The sequence below is a fragment of the Sinocyclocheilus rhinocerous genome, unplaced genomic scaffold, assembly GCF_001515625.1.
Source record: "Sinocyclocheilus rhinocerous isolate Xijiao unplaced genomic scaffold, SAMN03320098_v1.1 scaffold662, whole genome shotgun sequence".
Lineage (NCBI taxonomy): Eukaryota > Metazoa > Chordata > Actinopteri > Cypriniformes > Cyprinidae > Sinocyclocheilus > Sinocyclocheilus rhinocerous.
In genome coordinates, this window is record NW_015639782.1 from 237994 (window position 1) to 255744 (window position 17751).

Genomic DNA, 17751 nt, shown 5'->3' on the forward strand with positions numbered 1-17751 from the left:
ATACCTTCACAGGAAGATTACAGACCAGCAACCACAATAGCAGAATGGGACCAATACCCTTTAATATCACAATATTGTGCTGAGTGTTACTGGACCTCCAATAAACTGGATTAAAGGATCTGAGGGGGAAAATTGATCTTGCTCTCCGTTGCATCCTAGTCTGGGGTCCTTTAAAGACTTTCTCTGTGACATAACTGTCACTGAAGGACAAAATACTATTCTTGAGACCAGAAAACATCTGTCCATGCATGACTTAAAATACCAAATTTCAGTGATAATATCCACAGAATCCTTCATGTGGCACGGGTGTCACTGTCAGAGCTTTGCACTCTGAAATCAATTTTATAAAGTTGGAAATGACATTCTGGCAGTTTCGGCTAATGCCTGAAGGGCGCAAAGACCCCTTTCACCTCTCGTCATTGGATAATCCTCTCAGGAGCACACTACACACTCCATAAAGTGCACTCTGTTGACACTGATCATTTACAAGGGCATCTACAATAGCTCTTATTAAACTGCCCCACCGCAACCCTAAGACTGGGCAGAGATCGAACCAAGACTCACACCTCAGATAAAGTGTAAAATAAGATAAATTAGTTATAAAATCACAATTATAAGAAACAAAGTCGCAGTTGTGAAATTTAAAGCCGCATTGCAATATTTAGGCCTAATGTCATCGAGAGAAAATTATAAAGTCATATAGTGAGTTATAATGTCGCATCTCTGAAATTTAAAAAGATATTGTGGAGATATAAAATCACAACTGGGAGATAGAAAGTCATATTGCAACAAGTAAAGTCACATTGTGAGTTATAAAATCTAAGTTATAAGAAACAATGTCACAATTGCAAGATTTAAAGTTATATTCTGGAGATATGAAGTCATATATAAAGTCACATTATGAGTTATAAAAACTCAGTTATGAGAAAGAAGCTTTGCAACTTTAAAATTTAATCGTTTAAACTTTCAAATTAAAAACTTTAAAGTCAAATTGTGAGATAAAATCACAATTGAGAGATATAAAATTAAATTGTGAGTTATAAAACTGCAGTTATGAGAAACTGTCGCAACTGTGAGATGTAAGGTCACATTGTGGTGATATAAAATAATTGCATCACATCGTCACTGTGAGTTACAAAATTGCAATTATGAGAAAAAATATTGCAACTGCAAGATTTAAAATCCCATTTCTGACGAAATTGTAATTGAGAGATATAAAGTCACATTGTGAGTTATAAAATATAAAGTCATATTGTGGCATGTAAAGTCACATTGTCAGTTATAAAATCACAGTTAATGAGAATAAACATTGCAACTGCGAAATTTAAGGTCAGATTGTAAGATAAAGTCACAATTTGGCAATAAAAATTACTTTTTTGAGTTAAGTCGCAATTATAAGAAACAAAGTCACATGTTTGAAATTTAAAATCACATTGTGGAGAAAAAAAAAGTCATATTTCAACATGTAAAGTCATAAAATAACTGACACAATTGCATATCTTTTTCATTTCTTGTACTCTAAGGCCTAAACAGGTTTCTATAGTAATCAGCTGGTATTTTCTAAATAACTGAGTAACATTTAATTGGAGCATATGGTTATTCAAAGTAGTAACACCTATAAACCTATATATTTAACAGCTGAACTGTAGTATAAATCACTGCTGTACAGTTTCATAGTTTCATGGTTAGATTCATGTTGTACAATCCTGACATAAGCCGTTCAGACAGCTGTTGTCGTAGTTATTTTGATCCTAGCGTCAGCTCAAGATGCTGAGATCAGGTAAAGTGCCATCAACCTTACCTGTACATGTGGTTTTTACTCTCCCGCTGGATAAAGCCATTTGCTTTCATACACAGTCGTAGCTGATGAGTTAGATGTCATTTTCAGTGCTGCTTTTAGTCCCTGTGCTCTTGGGTTAGAATAGGGCTGTTTTTCACAGGGAGATGTGCTTTGTGATCTGTGCTGTCTCTGGAGATGCATCTGGAGCAGGTTAGAGTGCAGGCTACTGTCACCATCTTCCACCTCACTTCTCTAATAATCACTGGTCTCCAGTGGAGCTGTTTCACCGGAAACAATGGCACATCAATATTTTAGTGCTCTGACAAAAAACAGTCAGCCTGGAGGTTATTATTGTTTGTTGTATTCTGCTGCTTGGAAGAGGGACAAAACTTTGATGCTGTGTGCTTCACTATCATGCATGTTTCTTTACTTCCATCCTATGGTCTTGAATGAATGAGTCAAGTGGGTTAGATTTACAGTACTGCTGGAACTAATGTTTTCCATAAAATATTTTCTGATAAGAAAATGAGCAATTTAAACATCCAGCTTTCAATGGAACACATGTGTGAGGAGCAGTATGCTAATCAATTCTATCTAGCAGAGAAATCTCACACCGATTGGCCAGACATGTGCTGTCTATTAAAGGTCAGGGGAAACATGTTTTCCTGAGTTTCCTCCCATTCTCTCTGGAGCACTTCCTTTCTCTTTGGAATATCATGACTGTTAAAGACGACTTTTCTGAATATGTTTGCCAAAGAATGGGGCAGTTCCCCAGACAAAAACATATGGCCTATAAGAAGAAAAATGACTGATTTTTGCAGATCAGCAATAATAAGCAAACAAAGCTAATTGCATATTAAAACCTGACGCTTGAATATATATTTTTGTTTTTCACGAAAATGTACAGTATCGATATATTATGTAGAGATTGCTGTAAATTACAATAACTTACTGTTCAAATTACAGAAATCGGTTATAGTGTGATTTAAAAAGTTAAAATACTCAATTTTCTCATTAAATATATATGCATTATATATATATTCCTGTAAAATGTTATTCTAATTATTTTTTGAATGCTTTAAAACAATAGTCTTTAAATGCTCTCCAAATATTAATTTAGACCACTGCAACCTTGGCAGCAACATGTACAAATCTCATTTGACTATAAACATTAGGTTGTTAAATTCATCATTGAAGTAAAATATAATTAGTGCTTGAATTTTTTTTTTTTTTTTCACGAAAATGTACAGTATCGATATATTATGTAGAGATTGCTGTAAATTACAATAACTTACTGTTCAAATTACAGAAATCGGTTATAGTGTGATTTAAAAAGTTAAAATACTCAATTTTCTCATTAAATATATATGCATTATATATATATTCCTGTAAAATGTTATTCTAATTATTTTTTGAATGCTTTAAAACAATAGTCTTTAAATGCTCTCCAAATATTAATTTAGACCACTGCAACCTTGGCAGCAACATGTACAAATCTCATTTGACTATAAACATTAGGTTGTTAAATTCATCATTGAAGTAAAATATAATTAGGACACACCAAGTAAAACAACAACACAACAAGTGAATAAAGATCAACTTGTAATTTTTCTGAATTTTTTTTTTTTTTGAATGGTGCATGTCAAAAACTCCAACTCAAAAACAAAGAAAGACTGCTAATTAGGACCCTAGCCTCTTTTCTGAATAATATGCAAAAAAACAAAGCAAGAAGAAAGCACACTTGAGCTGAAGGGTGGAGCACTCACGCAGCAATCAATCAATAACGCATCAAACTTAGTGCAAAGCCCTGAAGACACAAGTGACAAGCTCTCCCCCTAGTTTTACTATGGATGAAATATTGACAGGTTTTAAAGTGACAAGGCATAGAGGTGATTGCTACTTAAAGCGGTCTCAGGCATGTCAGCATCTATTCTGGTCTCTCATCCACTCATACAAATGCATAGATGGATAAATAAAGAAACACATTGTAATCCATCAGGCTTATGGAAAAATTTTAAAGCTCTATCCTGAATGACTCCTCGATCCATGCTTTACTCTTTCCAGGACATAAGATGAAAAATAAATGTATTTTGTGGGAATGACTTTACATTTTCAATGTTCAGTTTAAGTTTAAGTGAAAACGAGTTTTTAAGGTATTCTACATCTGTTTATTCCACTCCATCTATAAAAACACACACTCAATTTGACACCAACATGGCCTTGATTTTTGATGAAAAAGGATCTACAGCCAAAACCACATTATGTGAGGACATCCATGTCATCTTATACTGGCAAAAAAAGTTGGTGCAGCTTTCCCATGTTAATGCTTGCTTGATAACACACTTTCGTCTAAAGGCAGATCGTGAACATTCTTAAATGAAATATAATGCAGGGTCATTCATACAGTTTCACATGGCAGTTTCTCTATCTCTAATTCTCTGTTGGAATAATCTGGACAAGTTTAAGGGAAAACGCCTTAAGTGGAAAACAACTGCAGCTGTGGCCCATAAATTTACAAATTCAGCAAATGTCTTCTGTTTTACATTGCAATAGTGGAGTGAAATCACAGCAGGAAATGTTCACATGATATTCTCCACTGCTTTCACATTTATAAGCATTGTTTAACGGCTGTGTTAAGAGATCATTTCTCAGCTCTAGGCAGAAAAATGGGTTAAATCACTTGAAAAAAGTAGTCGACTGGGTGCCACTGATATAATGAATTTTTGTATTCACAATATAGTAAATTTAAAAGGCAGCTGTTTTATACTTCAGTCCCTGTGATGTGCTAAAAGTGTCGATATGGGAGACTATGATATGATCATTTTCTGGACTGGTATGTTAACGCCAGACAACATTTTCTTAATTTAGAGTGCCACCTTCTGGTTATACAAGGTAACACTTTCAAAGGAGTTTCAAACGTCCCATTTTCTTGATATCAAATACCTACAAGACCTCACTATTTCAAAATATTAATTATAATTCATATATGATTACATATATTACAAAACGCTGTATTTAAAATACTCTGTATGCTTCATACAATTCCATCATTTGCTGGGGTTCATCTTTAAACAATGACTCATCATTAGAGAATGACAGAAAATGACTTTCTCTAAATTGAACAGACATGATTCAGCATGTGGTCTCTTGGTCAAGGTTGAAAATGAGGTAGCAGGTCTCCAGATGGTCTGTCCCGATTATGTGCTGGAATTGTGGCTGCAGGTCTTCTGGCGTGAGGCCATTTAGAAAATGCCCACTGATTTCCTCATAGACTGAGGCTCCAACATCCTCTATAAATCCAGAAAGCAGAAAAGCATTTACCTGAGTATGCAGAGACACTCGGAGAACCAGATGTGTTGGCAAACAGTATCCAGAACTACTCTGATATCTGCAGATGTACTAGATGATGAAAGACAAAGTCTAGGTATGTGTGTGTGTGTATATATACAGGGGTGCACATAAGTTTTTCAGCCTGGTTCTCATATGAGAACCTGGAGATTTGGTTTGGTCCTCACACTGCATATACTGTTACCCATTAAATATAAATATAAAAAAAATAAATTAATAAGACTGATAATAATAAAGCACTTTATTTTAGTTTTTTGGACCACTGCGGACCACTTATGTGCACCCATGTGTGTATATATATATATAGAGAGAGAGAGAGAGAGAGAGATATCTGCAGATGTACTAGATGATGAAAGACAAAGTCTAGGTATGTGTGTGTGTGTATATATACAGGGGTGCACATAAGTTTTTCAGCCTGGTTCTCATATGAGAACCTGGAGATTTGGTTTGGTCCTCACACTGCATATACTGTTACCCATTAAATATAAATATAAAAAAAATAAATTAATAAGACTGATAATAATATTGCACTTTATTTTAGTTTTTTGGACCGCTGCGGACCACTTATGTGCACCCATGTGTGTGTATATATATATATATATAGAGAGAGAGAGAGAGAGAGAGATTTTCAATTATTTTAATTATTTTAAATGCTCTGAAATCAGTAATGATAGAAATCATGTTCTGCAAATCACTAGACCACTGCAACCTTGATGTAAACGTAAAAATCTCATTTGATTGTTAAAACTATATTTGAAGCAGATTGGTAAATTCATCATTGATTTAATTAAGACACACCAAGGGGAAAAAAAACAACAACAACAACAACAAATCAAGTGATAAAAGAAAACAAAAAGAATCTACTTGTAGTAAAAATGTTACATTTGCATGTTTACCCATGTATCTCTCTTTTAACATTTTCATTGTGACAGAGAAACCGCCTTCATCTTTGAGCTCCAGTTCCACATCAAACACGTCATTCTCTGAAACACAGTTCATGGCATCTCTGGCGTAGATGACCACTTCAACAAGGTCATCATCCTCAGCTTCTTCAAAGTCATCTGGATAGTCAGAGATGTCTTCGTCTTCAAACACAACTGTCAAAAGTGAAGAAAAACACATGTAGAGAATCCTCAAAGGTGTTGGAAAAGCCAGGAAAAATAGGAAATCATTCTTAGATCACCATCAGCCTAGGCCTGTTGCCTTGGAGATATAACTCATAATAATAATAAAACAATGGAAAATATTAATATGGTTACATCACACTCTTACCAGTAGATTCCTCAAATGCCTCTTCAACCACATTGGCATGGCTGGAGGACTCATCTTCCCTCGAAACATCCTCTGAGGATGCATAGCTATCATGTTCATCAAAGTCCTCTGAGTAATCAAGCTCTGTTCCTTCATGGGCCACTTCCTCCTCAGCGCTGCATGATGCCTCTGTTTTCAGTGTCTTGTCAGAGACAGCTGAGGCACTATCTGTTCTGCTTTCCATCGATGCCATTTCTTCATTAAGATCTTCTTTTGTTTGAGCATTTCCCAGATGTTCTTGCATATAGGTCATGCTAAGTATGCTGCTCGCACTCGGTCTATTCTCAGGAACCAAGGACAGCATTTTCTCGATTAATGTATGAATGTCTTCTGAATACCTCTCGGGGATCTTGATGTACTCTCCAGTGATGATCTTGTAAAACAGACTCAGGAGATTTTTAGCTTCAAATGCTGGTTTGAGGGCACAACGCTCATACAGCAGGCAGCCGACAGCCCATATGTCAGATTTAGTGCTGTATGGGACATCCTGACAGAGTTCAGGACTCAGATAACTGGGGGTTCCCACACAGGTGGAGGCCATATCGAGCGTGTTGTTCATAATCTTTGATATTCCAAAATCCCCAAGCTTAATCACACCTCTCTTGGTTAACAGCACATTGGAAGGCTTGATATCTCTGTGAAGGATCTTTTCAGAGTGGATATAACTGACGGCCGTGACTACTTGCACAAACCAGTCCATAATTTTGCATTCTGCAAAGTATTCCCCACTCTTCTGCTCTTTAATGTGGTCGTCCAGCGTTCCACCATCACAATAATCCATAACAATGTAAATATGCTCATTAGTTGTGTCAAAGAAAGTGTCAATCCATGTTATAATATGAGGATGCTTCAAGCTCCTGAGAATATCTGCCTCTTGCAACACATCTTTGCTCTTTGTTTTTCAGGAACTGTCCACGTGTATTCTCTTGACTGCACATCATTTCTTTGTATCGACATGTTTCATTAACATCACCACACCTGCTCCTCCTCTGCCAAGAGTCAGGACTTTATCATATTTCTCCATGACACCATCAAATCACCAAACATCTTCTTTATTCCCTTGCTACTGGCAGGAACATTTCATTTGTCCAGTTAAGAGCTGGATATGATTATGGCCACTTATCTTTTGGATAAGAAATGTCTGTCTAAAGGAAACACCAGATATGTAAGAAATATGCACAAAATCCCTTTCACAGACTTTTTCATTAACTGTTCCCTCCTGGTGGAATGATCTGCCCAAATCAATCCGAGCAGCTGAGTCCTTAACCATCTTCAAGAAACGACTAAAAACACATCTGTTCCACTTTTTTTTGACTCTAGCACTTTCTATTCTATTTTAATTCTACTTTATCTATATTTATCTTCTTTTTTTATTTAAAAAAAACAAAAACACTAGTAATTTTTTCTATTCTATCTACTTGTTTTTCTGTGTGTGTGTGTGTGTATATGTGTGTGTGTATAATATATATATATATATATACACCTTGCTACTTGTAATGCGTTAGGCTAACCGAGACTTGTCATTTGCACTTATGTATTGTTGCTCTTTTGTTAGTTTTGACTGCTTTTATTGTCCTCATTTGTAAGTCGCTTTGGATAAAAGCGTCTGCTAAATGACTAAATGTAAATGTAAGCAAAGAGTTATTATATGAGCCTTCAATAAATCAACTTCTAAACTGTTTGACTGCCAGGTGAAAAACTTTTTGGAAAGCAAACATCTTTAAAATCTTTGTTACCTGTGGGTCATCATGCATTATTGACCAAAACTAGTCTAAATTATGGTTGTTGTTGTTTTTTTTTTAAGATAATGCGTCGTTGCAGAAGGCGGCTGTGTTGTCTTCATGTTACTATGGCAACAGCTGCTTCTCAATAAACGGAAATCTGATTCGTTCTGACTCGAGCATTAGCTGCCTAAAGGCGAATTACTTGCTTAATTTAAAGGATGCATGGGTAATTTAAAACATAAATGCATAAAACAGATAACATTAAACATTTTAATGATTGTTATGCAATAAAATCGATACTTTCCACAAAAGCAGGCTACATAAGAGGGACGGTCATCATGAGGGTCTACGGTGTTAGGTTGTTCACGAGCATCATTGCTGGGCACATTTGCGCAGAAATGTCATTGACAATCCTACTATTATAATCTGTTTTATTTAAAATAAAATAAAAAAATACTGTTGTAATTAAAACATATTAACCCATCTATTGGTCATCACCATAAATAAATAAATAAAAAATCGATCGTCACTGGAGTGAAAACGGAAACTGTTCATGCCTCTTCAATGTACTCATGCGCGTCCTTTTAACTCATATATGCGCAAAGTTAAAGATAGTTTTAGATAGTTTCTTTGCATCGGTTAAATAGTTGCATTTGCGTGCGTCGTTTAGCACACAACACAGACTTAAATAACGTATACTGTGAAACTGTAGGCTAAAAAAAAGCTGCTGTGTAATTTTCATTCTAACCGCGTGGGAATCTGTTACTAGCTCTTCTGTGCTAGCTGAGGTGTAACGTTAAGTGGAAACACATCTGACACGAGGAGATAGAAAATGCCACCAAAAGGAAAGGGTGGCAAAGGCGCTAAAGGTAAACAACAAATATATGATGCTTCATGAACAAAATCTAACAAATGACACCATATCGACATTTATAGCATATAATTTGATTGCTGCACTAATATTTATGCTGACATGCTAGCTACCTTGTAGTGTTTATGGCTAATAGATTGTAAACATTGTTGTTGACACCTCTTTTTTTGAATTTTTTTCTCGTTTTTGTACAATCTAGTGTTAATGAAACATTTCAGGCTATTGGATCTTTACTAAATGTGTCAAAGTGTGAATTGCGTGAGGAATGTGGCCAAATGTGTGATTCGCTTAATATGGTTATTTCAAAATGCTTAATAGAGCAAGTGCACATACAAATGGATAGGTATTATCTTAGTTGCATAGTTGTACTTTTAAGATACTAATATACATTTGTATTTGGACAGGGGCTGCTGCTTCAGGCAGTGGGGACAGTGATAAGAAGGAGAAGGCTCAGAAAGGTGGTACAGCTGTAAAGGTAAACATCTGTATACTGTATCTGCATAAAATTGTTACATACAAATACTATAAATGCTAACTGAAATTATATATATATATATAAAACGTATTATTTCAGCTAGTTGCCAAAGCAAAAATTCTCATTTTCATTTAGTTTAACTTGATGTACTAAAATAACTCAAACTGAAATACAAATTAATAAAAAAATATATAGACCTGTTAAAAAACAAGCAAACATAACAACAAGAACACACAACAAAATTACTAAAACTAAAAATGAAAACATGAAAATAAAAACTATTTAAAACATTTTAATAATAAAAAAAACTCAGCAGGGGCTGGCACTCTCTCTGGCAGCGGCAGGTTGCAGCGCCACTTCCGGTGGCATCCCCAGATGCCACGGCAGCTGCCAGAGTTCGTGGCAGCTGCCACAGTCTTTCTCGCCGTTTCTGCTGTTTGCTCGGTAAAAACTACACTGTTCTCATTGGCGTGCGGTGGTGTTTTTTTTAAATGATGATGCAAAGTTCCCACAATTGTATTATTATTATTATTATTATTATTATACATTTTTATGTATCAGCTGCCAGAGTTCGTACCAGGAGTCACGATTGTTTGTCACCGTTTCTGCTGTAAACTACACTGTTTTATTTTTAAATAAAAGATTTGATGATGCATATTATATGCAAGCAGGGACGCAAGCAGATGCGATCAGAATATGAACCCAATAAGCTAAATTGCATAAGCATTTTCCCATAAAGAACACACATAAGGAGTGCCCAGCTGCCGCTAGACAATACTGTATATACGCACACACACGCGCTCACACAAACATTTATTTAATGTAACACTTTAGTTAACTAGTTGCTTGCATATTACTATATTAGCTGTTTATTAGTACTCATAAAGTACATACTAATGCCTTATTGTGCGTGACCATATTGTACATCTTACCCTATACCTGAACAGTAATTAATAGTTTATTGAGGCAAAAGTCAGGCGGAGCAGGTGGCCGAGGAGCCCTGAGGCGGAGACGGAGAGCCAACGAGCCAGGGGGATGCCAAGGATCCGGGGGGCCAGGGTGGAGCCGAGGGCTCTGGCGACCGAGGCGGAGATCCGTGGCGGAGCTGGAGCGACTGAGGACCAAGATGGAGCTGGCGGGAGGAAAGAGCCCAACGGAGCCGGTGGGACGGAGCGACGAGGTGCAGCCGGAGAGAGGGATGCTCCAGCTATGGCGAAGATGGAGGATGGCACCGTATAGATGGTGGGCTAAGGAAGAGGAGAGGGGGCAAGTCGACCTCCAGATCGGTTTCCCAGTCTATCAGGTCCCCTTCAAAGTCCAGCAGTCCCAGATGTATAATTAGCTCACCCTCAGCCGCGGTGCAGTGGGCGGAGCTCCACTCCGCGCTCTCACTGTCCATGGCTTGCTCCCTCGCGGTGGGCACTGTCGCCGGCTCTCGCACCTGGTCTGATGGGTGGGGCTTCACATCGGGGTGATCCTCCGCTCAGTTGCTCGGCTTTGTGCTGGCTCGTTGATCACGGCGGTAATGGGCTCTCCGTCATCGGTGGGCTCGGGCTGATGCTCCGCACCGCGGAGAGATGGTGGGCTGGGCACTGGGTCTGGAGTGGATCTGGCGAGATCATCCTCGTGAGGGACGATGAAAGGCGATCCGTTTCTCTCCAGAATCCACTCCACAAAGGCAGCGAAATCTGCCCAAGGACCATCTTCGGACGACGGCGCAGAAAGAGCAGAGCGCGTCGTCCGGGTAGCTGGTAAGATGGACAAGGGCCAGAAACAGTCTGGTATGGACCTCGAGCGATCTCTCCCCCTGCTCCAGCAGGAGGAGGAGATATTCCGGGCGAAGGAGGGCATCCATGAGGGTGAACACAACGGAAACAAAAACACTGAGAGAAAACGGGAAACAAAAACAGAGGGTGGACACACGGAGCTGACTGTGTTGGTCGGGTCTTCTGTCACAATACGCTGTTGAGGAAGCACGCAGGAGGCACGAGGAAACGTAAACAGACTTTAATCCAAGGAACACAGGGGAAATCCACACAATGTGCACTGGAGCAAACACACGTACATAACGAGTAGACCCGACAGAGGAGAAATGCACAGACAAGAACTTAAATGCAAGGGATAATTAACCAACACAGGTGCACAGAATGACTAATTAAACTAAACGAGGACAGGAACATGACCAAATAAGGGAACACAGGAACAAAAACAGGGGCAAAACACAACAAAACAGGTCCATGATCCTGACACCATTTCTGTGCAGAACACCTCATAATCTTTTTTTTCCCCAAATACAAAAACAAAAACAGTTCCTCTGGAGAACTTTCTGCCCACGCAGCTTTGTGTAGGGATTTAGTTTGGTGCTCATCTGGTTGTTGGTATGTAGTATGCATCATCAATTTTTTATATTAAAAAAAAATCTATTTAAATTTCTGTTACCACACCAGTCAGCTGCAGTCCTGGTGTCTCTCAAAAATGTTTTCCTGCTGTGAAAGAAGAAAGTATGGTCAAAATATTTGGTGTATATACTAATGTTACAATTAATGCCTCAAACATGTAGGGCATTTACAGTACATGACATAAATGATCTTTTCTAACATTGAATGCTTTCTATTAATATTATAAATATATTACTACTGTTTTTCATTATAAAATAACAGTAAAAATTGTTTGCAACAAAGTTAAAACATTACAGTTAAAACATTTTGCTACACTCACCATAGTTTAAGCATCCTATTAGTAGTAAAACCGTAGTTATACAAATTGTAATAAAAAAACATTTCATTTCTCAGTGATCCCACATTTGCCCATTTTCATTTTTGTAGCTATTACAAAAATTCTATACTTAATTCATCACTTTATTAATTTGCATGCATGAAATGAATGTAAAATAACCTGCCAAAATTTACATAACCTCAAAGGATCATAATTTAAGATTAAAGAATTTCTGATGTTTGTGTGTTGTACGGCTTCTGCCATCAGTCGTTGCCTGCCATCAGTCAAGGCAAGGGAGGCAGAGTCTCTTTAGAGAAAAAAAAACTGGATGAGAAAGTTATCGATATTACAAAAATAAAACAACGCAAGTATTACAAAATGTGAAATAAAAAAGTGTAAAATTCACTAGTTGAACAGCTGAACATCAGTTGACAAATAAAATATATTGTTTGTATTGTTACTGCCTTTTGTTATTATTTTGGAATAAATTTAAAAATACTTAAAAACACTAACTTGATGAGATTTATTGGTTTTGATAAACAGAATATTACATAGTGTAAAAATACAAAATAGAATTGTATTTGGCCTTTTTTATGTAATGTTTATTTAACCAGGGAAATGTGACAACAGTAAGGTTAGATATGTATGTGTGTGTATATATATATATATATATATATATACATGCATACATACATACATGCATACATACATACTTACATACATACATACGTACGTACATGCATACATACATGCATACATACATACGTACATATATGTATGTATGTATATATATATATATATATATATATATGTACCCCCACACTGAATATAGATTTAAATTCAAAGAGATAGGATAGTCTTTGCATGACCTAATGTTTTATTAGTACCCAGAATGAGGTGAGATGAACATCATTCTAATTTAGTGTGTGTTTCATTCATACTCTAAGCAGGAGGGCGCTCTCGCGCAGAACGTGCAAGAAGGACTCATATAGAAGTAATAACTCAGACGTACCAGGAAATCCCTAATATGGACAAAAGCGTCCAGCTTTCACTGTATGATCTGAATAAAAGGCAAAAACCTTTGGAAACGTAAAGTCATTAAACACACGATTGCGACAATATATGGTTTATTTGTGCTTTTTTAAATCATCTCCAGGTAATAAATAATGTATACGAACAATTCAGTGCTACTTGACATAGCATTTATTACAGCACAGAAACTATTCTGCCTTATTATGTGATAAAAATGGGAGAAAAAAAAAGCGTTTGTAGTACATTAACAAATCATTTATTGGTTATTGTCCAACAGTGTATCTAATTTCTTAGCCAATTAAAAGAAAAAAATTAGACAAGATAAAGTTTCCTATATTCTTATATACAGTATGTGTATATACAGTGGGTACGGAAAGTATTCAGACCCCCTTAAATTTTTCACTCTTTGTTATATTGCAGCCATTTGCTAAAATCATTTAAGTTAATTTTTTTTCCTCATTAATGTACACACAGCACCCCATATTGATTGAAAAACACAGAATTGTTGACATCTTTGCAGATTTATTAAAAAAGAAAAACTGAAAAATGCTCAGTATTTAGTAGAAGCACCCATTTGATCTAATACAGCCATGAGTCTTTTTGGGAAAAATGCAACAAGTTTTTCACACCTGGAATTGGGGATCCTCTGCCATTCCTCCTTGCAAATCCTCTCCAGTTCTGTCAGGTTGGACGGTAAACGTTGGTGGACAGCCATTTTTAGGTCTCTCCAGAGATGCTCACTTGCATGATGTGGAAAGAGTAAAAAAAAAAAAAAAAAATCCTGTAGCTCCTATGGGTACTATTTGTTTTTTACCAGCAGATGGTATTCAATGCACTATCCATGTTGGAAAATTGCTCAAAATCTAATTTGCATAGAATACTGAACACATAATAATATTATTATTATTATTATTATAACACTAATGTACAGCCTTTCTGTATAATTTCTGTATCAATCTTTTTAAAATAGTTTATATAAAAGAATATGTTTCATAAAAGAGCTTTACCAGGTTCCATTAATCAAAGAGCTCTGGGTGAAATTGAACGTGTTTAATTTATTAAAACAAGCCGTTTCCACAGTGATGGACTGAAAACGCATAGCTGCGTCTCAAATCCTAGAGCCGAGATGGCATTTTGAACATCATGCGATCATGTCCAAAATTTATGCAAATATATTTTATATATCTTAGAGGTAGGTTTTGAGTCATAGTTTTTATTATCGAAAATTATTAGATAAAGTCCCTTTTATTAATGTTTTCTGATATTTCTAACTTTATCATAATAATAAAAAAAGTGTTTTATCAGTACTGTATTAACATTTGAATTGTGCATCGAGGTAGAAAACTAAAACACCTGGGAAAAGCTGGTGCCTACCTTTAGAACTGCATATACCTTTAATTTTACAATTTTGATCAAAGTATGTTTTAGTACTACTCTGTAATTTGTTATTCAAATTATGCCTCTTTTTTTTTTAAGTATCAAGACAACCTTAACGACGGCTTCTTTAGTTTAAAGCTTTGATTTGCATACAGGGTGACCTTGGCTGGATGACAAGAGGATCAATGGTGGGACCATTTCAGGATGCAGCATTTGCACTACCCATCAGCACTATGGACAAACCTGTATACACCGATCCTCCTGTGAAAACGAAGTTTGGTTACCACATCATCATGGTTGAAGGCAAAAAGTAAATGGACTGAACAGCTTTTGCATTTGATTAATCTACAACACAGCATTTTGCAGTCATGGAATATTTGATTTTTTTTAATATGACCATGTGAATAGCAGCCAATAAAATTGATCTTAATGAGCAAACTGTTTTGATTAATGTTTTTTTCCCCCACAAATTTTGTTGTAGCATCATATTTCCAATAAGTCTTACTGATGCTGTACTGCATAAGTATATTTTTTTAAACTACAGAACAAGAATATTATATTATTGATTGATTTTTCCGTACATTTCTGCCAGATGTACATTGACTGACAGTCACCACTGATAAGCTACCACTAAATATTGTAGAAACTTAATTTGCTGTAAAGTTGCTTTGCAATGATTTGTATCGTGAAAAGCGCTGTACAAATAAACTTGAATTGAATTAATATCACATCCTGAATTATATTACCCTGAAACACCCAATACATGCTCCTACTTCACAGTCTAGATTCTAGATTTGGATTTTACAATTAGCTTTTTACCATTATTTGCTTATTATATATTTGTTTATGATACTACAGAACATGAAATGTGTGTCTTAAGTGTGTTATTGCTAATATTATCACTAGAACTATTATTGTCGTGACCTGAAGTGCACTAGCAGTAACAGGAAGTCGCTTTTGCTTCATTGTCTAGACTACTATTGGCTGAAAAATATGGAGTCAGATGACGCAATATTTCCGGGTGTGACAGCACGCGCTGGAGGTAACTGTCGGTCATTGCGCTCGGCAGCGAGAGACTCAAGCATCCGATCCGGCTGTGAAGGTAAGAGACTAAAAGCCGGGAAGATTTAACCGGCATCGTTTTCTAGCCAGCTACTCCTACATTACTGTAATCTCTCACCTCAGTGATGCTTAACGAGGGGATTGTTTTTTCTTTTTTTTTCTTGTTTACTGCGACAACTTTATAGATGGCTGAAAGAGATAAAGGGAACGCTAGCTGGCTAACAGCAGGCTGTTTCATCACATCTGAATATTACACGTCATTACTTGGTCTGAATGAAGCTTAAAGTGTGTAAATATTGTTTTAATACATGATGAGTTAATGTGATGGAAAAGCATGTCTTGGCTGTGATGATGATGCGTTTGACGTTTCTCATCTGACGAAGAGCGCCATCATCTTCATCATCTTCTTCATCACATTCAAATGATCAGACTAGGCGGAATAAAAGAGCTATACTGGATTCCATTAATCAAAGAGATCTGGGTGAAATTGAGCGTGTTTCATTTATTAAAACGAGCCGTTTCCACGGTGATGGACTGAACACGTGTAACGTTAGCTGCGTCTCAAGTCCTAGAGCCGAGACGGCATTTTGAACATCCAAAATTTCCACAATTTTATAGTTATTATCGAAAATTATTAGATAAAGTCCCCTTTATTAATGTTTTCTGACATGTCTAACTTTATCTGACCTTTAAATCCTTTAAAACTACATGTTACAGAGAGTTAGACTTTCTAAAGTGGAACTGACATGACAACATCATCAGTGGGTTATGTTAATATTTGTATAAGAACTGTAATCACAGCCACTCAATAGCATTATTGATGTGTACTTTGAAAGTGTATGTTCAGGTCAACCTGACACAAGGTGTTGTCCTTTTAGTAAACAGAGGTCGGTTTGTAAAAGATGATGATAAATGCTACAAAGATAATAGGATCTGATCCAGGATCCAATCAATCTATTCCAGTCCGCTGTGTGTCCACCTGCTGAAGATCTGACCCGTGAGTGGGGTGAGCTGGAGGGATTGATATCATTGGCTGTCTTCTCAACTGACCACTCTCACCAGGCTTTAGGGTTCACATTGAGTATAACCTTTGTACAGGGCAGATGAAAAAAAATTGCACCAGTCAGCCAGCATCAACATTTGTTTCTTCGTAAGTTAATTTGTTATTAGGTAATGTAATTACCTTTGGAAGAGCAAGGGTAGAGCTTTCATTAATTCGATATTCCTAGAGTAAAGGTATGTGAATGAAAGTATATGACATTTAATTGTAGATACTCATTTTTTCCTGTTTTTACATTAGATGATGGTAAGGGTAATGTTTTTTAATTAACACTGTTAAATGCTAATTTTACATATTGTATATTATAGTAGTGATGTCTAAATTAATTTATAGCATTTCAAATTTTAGTTGAGTACAAAAAGTTCTGAATATCAACAATTTATTGATTATTTACCGTAACATAAAAATGATTATAGGCTTATTGCCAGAATTTTAATAACGGTGGATCCCTAATATGCATTATATTTGTATCAGCTTGAAGTTGGTGGTCTTGCTTACATTTATAATTTAATAACAGTGTTAAATGTTATATTTAGCAAATCACAAAATGAATAACTATGTGAAACATTAAAATCTTGATGTCTACATTCACTACTAGCATTTAAAAACGGTTTATTTTTTAGTGTTTTTATTTAGACAAAAAAAGTTCAGAATTTAAAGGGGTCATATGATGCGATTTCATTTTTTCCTTTCTCTTTAGAGTGTTACAAGCTCTTGGTGCATAAAGAAGATCTGTAAAGTTGCAAAGACTAAAGTCTCAAATCCAAAGAGATATTCTTTATAAAAGTTAAGAGTTAGCCACACCTACCTAAAACGGCTCGTTCGAACACGCCCCCACATACCTACCTCACTATGTGGGAAGATTTGCATAACACCGCCCAAATGTTCACACAAAGAAAGAAGGAGTAACTTTTATTCTCGCTGTAATATTGTTGAGTGAAAAGTGAAAAAGTGAAAAGTGACGTGACATGTGGCCAAGTATGGTGACCCATACTC

At 36.3% G+C, this 17751-nt stretch overlaps 2 protein-coding genes and 1 pseudogene across 2 annotated transcripts in view; 2 read left to right on the forward strand and 1 right to left on the reverse strand.

Annotated features, from left to right (window-relative positions):
- Positions 1-4912: 4912 nt before the first annotated feature.
- Positions 4913-7463, reverse strand: LOC107752036 (serine/threonine-protein kinase Nek5-like; annotated as a pseudogene).
- Positions 7464-8727: 1264 nt separating this feature from the next.
- Positions 8728-15168, forward strand: LOC107752037 (peptidyl-prolyl cis-trans isomerase NIMA-interacting 4-like). Its single transcript, XM_016567888.1, has 3 exons — positions 8728-9032; positions 9439-9509; positions 14765-15168. Exons 1-3 carry the CDS (start codon positions 8996-8998, stop codon positions 14945-14947), a joined length of 291 nt encoding a protein of 96 aa, XP_016423374.1. The 5' UTR covers positions 8728-8995; the 3' UTR covers positions 14948-15168.
- A 478-nt stretch (positions 15169-15646) lies between these two features.
- LOC107751919 (long-chain-fatty-acid--CoA ligase 4-like) overlaps positions 15647-17751 on the forward strand; it is a 16221-nt gene continuing 14116 nt past the window's right edge. Inside the window, exon 1 of the mRNA XM_016567692.1 lies at positions 15647-15735. The gene's annotated coding sequence lies outside the window, so the exon portion shown is untranslated. The remainder of the gene's footprint in view (positions 15736-17751) is intronic.